At 40.0% G+C, this 5951-nt stretch overlaps 1 protein-coding gene across 1 annotated transcript; it reads left to right on the forward strand.

Annotated features, from left to right (window-relative positions):
- The first annotated feature begins 478 nt into the window (after positions 1-478).
- Positions 479-2931, forward strand: LOC142200443 (proteinase-activated receptor 1-like). The gene is made up of 3 exons (XM_075270806.1): positions 479-531; positions 833-895; positions 1928-2931. The coding sequence occupies exon 3, from the start codon at positions 1948-1950 to the stop codon at positions 2929-2931; it is 984 nt and encodes a 327-aa protein (XP_075126907.1). The 5' UTR covers positions 479-531; positions 833-895; positions 1928-1947.
- The last annotated feature ends 3020 nt before the right edge of the window (positions 2932-5951 follow it).

The raw sequence follows: 5951 nt of genomic DNA on the forward strand, positions 1-5951 counted from the left end.
GAATAGCACGGCATTCAGGGGAATTCTTCCGGTCACTGTGATCACTGTGGGGGAACCCAAAAGACTAAATTATAAGTCAGTATGGTCATTGGGTGCCCCTGGTGACCATCATATGAGTCTTTGTTTGTATGTATACTTGGACTGCCTTACAGCAATAGAAACAATAAACATCAGGAACGTGAATGACAGATGGTGATAATCCATAATGATACTTTTTCTCCCCTACTTGCACATTATTTCTCAAGAAATGTAAGCTCTCCATCAGAAGAGAGTTACATGAGCAGATTCTCCTCTACTTTCTGTGTGCAGTCTATGTGAGACTTCATAGTATCCATCCATCAGATAAAGGAGAAATGTTTATTAGGGGAAAACTGCTACATATTGATTTATTGATTTATTGATTTGTTCCAGTTGGTTGAAAGGTTCTGTGCAATTTGAAGATAACTTCTAAGATGTTTTTAATTTTTTTTGCAGGCAACTTTTCAGAATTTTCATACAATTACAGCGTTCCATACAATTTCCCTCATGGAGGTCAGTCCTTGAATCATATAACTTAAAGGTAGTCAGCATGTCAAACCAGCTGCACAAACCAATATGTTAGGGTCACTTGGTGACAGATTCCCTTTAAGAACTACTATACATTTTTTTATGTAAAGACCTAGAACCCAAGTTAAGAACAAGATTTGTACAGAGGTTCTTGGTACAAGGGATGAATTTAGCAATTATTAGAAGTAATTAGCAATATATTAGTTAATAATAATTAGAAATTAGCAATAAATTCAGTTTTTTGGTCATTTTAATGTTTTTAAAAGAATGTTATTCTATGTTTCAGGTTCACCAAACAATTCAATATTCTACTCTTTTATTTTTTTTCCGGTAGAAAAAAACATTACAGGTATGTAAAAGGCTTACAGTTAAGGTTGGGTTCACACCAGCGCTTGCACTATGTTCGAGGATTCCGTTCCCCTCTCGGCATGAAAAATGTGGAGAGAAAAGTTCTGCAAGCAGTGTTTTTCTCTACGTATTTTTCACCCTTTTCAGGCGGAAAAACATGAACCCCATTATAGTCAATGGCATTCACGGGTTTCTGCTGGTAACCGCTTTTTTAAGAGGATTAGGCTTTTGTTCAGGGGGCCTCCAAGTGGATCCTCTGAACGGAAACCCGAACGCAGATGTGAACCTAGCCAAATGTGTATATGTACTGCAACATTAACTTCCAAATTGTTCACATGATCAATTTTTATGAGAAAGAGGATTATGAATCACGATGAATGAGAAATCGGCACCACCCTGAGAAGACGTCTATTTCCCTTTGTACAATGTACATGTACTCATACCATTCCAAGTCCATACTATACAGTGTACAGAGCTGTACCTCTTGCTTCATACACTGTGATAGTTCTGGCTACTGAAGCTCCCAATATTAGGTAATAATAGTGGAGAAATGTAGGTCCTGCATGGATCGGATATTGATGACCTCCCCTAAGGATACGTATAAATACATACTGACTCTGCAAATCATACATGTCTTCAGTATGGATTGGATGGCAGTATCTGTATGCAAGTCCATTTATTGAAAGTCTCACTGGCTAGTCCACGCTGATGGCCTGTATCATGTGGAGAGTCAACGTGCAGTCATGTAGTGCAACAAAGGAACCAATGGAGCTGATAATGGAAGAAGAAAGTGAGCGATAGGAAAAAACTGCTTCTTTTCCCTCCTCCCCTTCCACTCTCCATAGATTTCTACCCATGTAATCTGTAATGTGATACTTGACTCTATCTTGGGAGGCAAAGGCTGGTTCAACAGAGCTTAGAATAAGTGAAAAATATAGACAGTCTGATAAGTGGAGAGAGATACCTATATCTGTATCTGTGCTGAACAACGAGATCTTATTATATCATAAGCAATTATTTTTCTCTTTTGCAGCTTTCTTTACACAGAATGAAATGGAAGGGAATATTTCAGATGACACCACATTCTACCTTACTAGCCAGTGGTTGACCACGTTTGTACCATCGATCTACACTGTGGTGGTCACTGTGGCTCTGCCTCTAAATGTGATGGCAATTCTAATGTTTCTACTGAAGATAAAAATCAAGACGCCGGCAGTAGTCTATATGCTGAACTTGGCCATAGTTGATGTGCTTTTTGTTGCCGTGGTGCCTTTCAACATTGTGTACAGATTCTCAGGGAACAACTGGAAAATCGGAGAAGGAATGTGCCGAATTGTGACTGCGGCATTTTACTGTAACATGTACTGCTCCATCCTGCTCATGACTAGTATAAGTGTGGACAGGTACATGGCCGTGGTGTTTCCAATACACTCTCGTTCCTGGCGCTCAAGGAAACGGGCTTGGCTGGTGTGTGTCTTTATCTGGCTTATAGCTATAGCTAGCACCGTGCCGCTTCTTCTTACCAAGCAAACTATTTACATTGGATCTCTGGACATTACAACTTGCCATGACGTGCTGGAGCTAAAGGACCAACAGAACTTCTACATGTACTACTTCACCGCCTTCTCCTCAATGTTTTTCTTCATTCCATTAGTTATTACAATCTTCTGTTACTTTGAAATTATCCGAACCTTGAGTAAAAGCACAAAGGACATTGAGAATTCTTCTAAGAAGACAAGAGCTATTTGCTTAACTATTATAGTCCTTACTGTGTTCATTATTTGCTTTGGTCCTACAAACCTCATCTTTCTAGTGCATTATCTGCACTTCCACAATGGACATGCTGAGTCTCTATATTTCGCTTATATTCTGTGTGCCTGTATCAGCAGTATAAGTAGTTGTCTTGATCCTATAATGTATTACTATGCATCATCAAGGTGTCGGAAGTATGTGTATAGTTTATTATGCTGTAAGATACATGATAAACCCAAGCAGACAACCAAACAATCATCTACAGAAAGTTCATTTGTTAAGTAAAAGAAGTTAAAACTGAACTATCAAGATTTTAATGAACATATGGATTTAAAGGGTTGGTCTATGAACATCTATAACCTTTAGATGATACGTAAATACATTGTGGGTGGGGGTCCATGATCACCAGTCTCTTGTTTGAATGAAGCAGTAGTACGTGTGTCTAAACACCAGTCCTTTCACTACTATGGGACTGCAGGAAATAGCTAGAGTAGATAGTGAGAGCAGAGTGCTCCATGATTCCCATAGACGTAAATGGAGTAGTGATCATGCATGCACACTACCACCCCATTTACACAGGGGACTGCTGGGACTAGCAGGTGAACTCCTATTGATCATATATGAATAGATGAGAAAGATTGTTTACAGTGCAACCCCTTTAAGTGTGGCACTGGAATTTTTGCATTCTGTGCCCTAGTGCATGTCTACAAATTACTGCATGGGTTTTCTTACTATTGAGAATATACTGCTTAACGTGAAGGAGGATATACCATTTTGCCATACTCATGTAATTGCATGGTCATTATCCAGAAATCTGTTATAGTATCTGTAACTAACTGAAGAGGACATAAGGGAGGAGCATTGTGGGGAGGAGCCAATCATCTGCTGCTAGCCAATCAGCAGCCTAGAGGATGTTCTCGGTAATGCTGATTGGACGAGAGTAGCTGACATTACCTTCCTCACAAGGCTCCTCCTTCATGTCCTTTTCATTTGGTTGCTTCCCAGTTTTACATTCTGAACTTTGACCCAGACACAAAAATGTGCAGTAGTAAAAGTAACCTATTGTATCGTTAGTAAGTGATATGAACTTGTAGCCCTGTGTAGTTGTTTTGTAACTATGTGAATAAATTAATATATGATATTGAAAAGTGTGGAGTGTAATATTATCTCATAACACATACTGCACATATCCATCTGGTGTGCTGCCATTGAAGCAGACCACATGACTGCTAGGAAGCCTATGCTGAGCAGGACTCTGATGCAGAGATGGTTCTCCTACTCTCCAATCATAGTTCTGGCCTGTAGCTGCCATTATGGGGAACTTACTGCATACTGCTAGTTTTTAAAGGGAACCTGTCACCAGTTTTGGAGACACTAAACCACCGGCATGCAGTTGGGGTTCACAGGTCCAATCCTGACAATATCAATTCTTGTTTTTAGGTTTAATAACATATAACTTGCTGGAGTTAAGTCCACAATCTATCTCCACCAGTCCCAGATATGTGCACTGCACGGTTAAAGCCAAAGACAGTAAACCTTACTATAACGTGCATAGTTCACACAGGGTTTCATCATTTTTGGCATGTAGGGAAGCAGTGGATTTGAGGACCTATGTGTGATAGATAATCATATGTTGGGATGGACAATAATAAAACAGTTGAACATCTTTTGGAGTTCTTAGGATGGTCTACTATGGCGCTCAATGTGTACACTGCTATGACTATCCCGCCATATTATGTGGGAGCAGGTTTACATTATTATACAATGCACACAAATGCAAAAAGGCAAAAGGGTAATTGCTTCAAGGTAACAATATGTATCAATGTCAAAGACAGAAGCACTATAGAGTAAAATGAACCATCTTTATTTATAAATACATATAAAATTGTTAACAATGTACAAACATGTATATACAGGAGACCAATGCTTCAATAATGTCTGGTGGCAAATAGTTAAATGTGTTGAAAATGTGCATGGGGAAATGACTGCGGTAAATAATAAAGAGCCTTATAGTGCTGCAATAGACATAAAACAGTGAATGACCTGCATCTGAAAGCAGCCACACCACTATAGAACAATCAATAAACAAGTTACAGGCAAGACCCTAATACACAAGATGTAATAGCATAATCACATACCACCGGTACTACTACCCCCATTTGGAAGTTGCTGTTGTACCTGTTCCCAGTTGCTGCAATAAAGCTGTTCCCTGTTCAACTGCAACCTCTGGCTTATTGATTCATGTCTGCATTACCATCTCACCCGCTCAGAGAAGAGAGGTCCCCTGTCCAACTGGAAGCACCCCAGGGAAAAATCACTACCAACACCATCAGGTAGTGCTGCAAGACACCCCTCAGCGGTGTCCGGCCCATGAGTGGGGCGAGTGTGCTCGGCCTAGCAGGTGGGACATCAGCCGCCACTGCTACTCCCGGTAGGAACATCCCAGCAGCCCCATCTACTGCATATTAATATTTCCCTGGAACTCCAGTGCTTCTCATATCACTAGTATAGGAGCTGTGCTGCATGCACTCTCTATCCACTAGCAGTTTCTGACACTCAAAGTCTGCTGTGACAGCTGATCTGCATGGGTCCAGTTGTCGGACCCTACAGATCACATACTGAAGACATATTGTGTGGATCCTCACTATGAATAAACAAATTGGGTTCAGAAAACCCTTTTACTTGAGAATATGACAAAGTTTACACAATGATCAGTCTGTTTGCATTACAAAAGTCTATATTTACATGACTAATTCCTATGGAGGACTTTGTAGCATCTAAGGTTAGTAAGTGAGCAATTCTACGATCAAAACCAAATCTCTTTGGGTTTCTGCCATGGGTTTCAGGCCAGAATTTGGAGAGGAATCTGAGGATTGTCAAATACACTCAGTAACAATTGACGACATTGCATTACACACGTGACATTTTCTCTGAATGCTGTCATCTATTCCTCCTTTCCTTGTCTGCCTGGGTGCTATGCTATGAAGACTGGGAACATTAGAAAAATACGTTCCTGTCTTGTCCTCTTGTGTAAAGTCTAGTAATGTTCTGTTTCAGGCTTACAGTATCTTGGAGATACTGGACCAAAGTGACAAGATCTTTAGGGGTGTATTAAAAGTGGATCAAATCACTAAACCAACTGATTTACTATCTTCAATGTGCATAATAGTCCAATTTATTATGGACCTTCTCCCATTTCCCAGTTTCTTCATGTCAGCTTTTCTACTACTAACTGCAAGGGAATCCGTTGCCACTTTGTATCATTGCAGGTCAATAGTAAGAGTCAATGGGATGGATAAATGGAG

This window comes from Leptodactylus fuscus, chromosome 1 (genome assembly GCF_031893055.1).
Source record: "Leptodactylus fuscus isolate aLepFus1 chromosome 1, aLepFus1.hap2, whole genome shotgun sequence".
In the NCBI taxonomy this organism is placed as follows: domain Eukaryota; kingdom Metazoa; phylum Chordata; class Amphibia; order Anura; family Leptodactylidae; genus Leptodactylus; species Leptodactylus fuscus.

What these genes read in the sequence shown, in the direction of transcription:
- LOC142200443 (XM_075270806.1), top strand. Translation starts at nt 1,948, where the DNA reads ATGGAAGGGAATATTTCAGATGACACCACATTCTACCTTACTAGCCAG.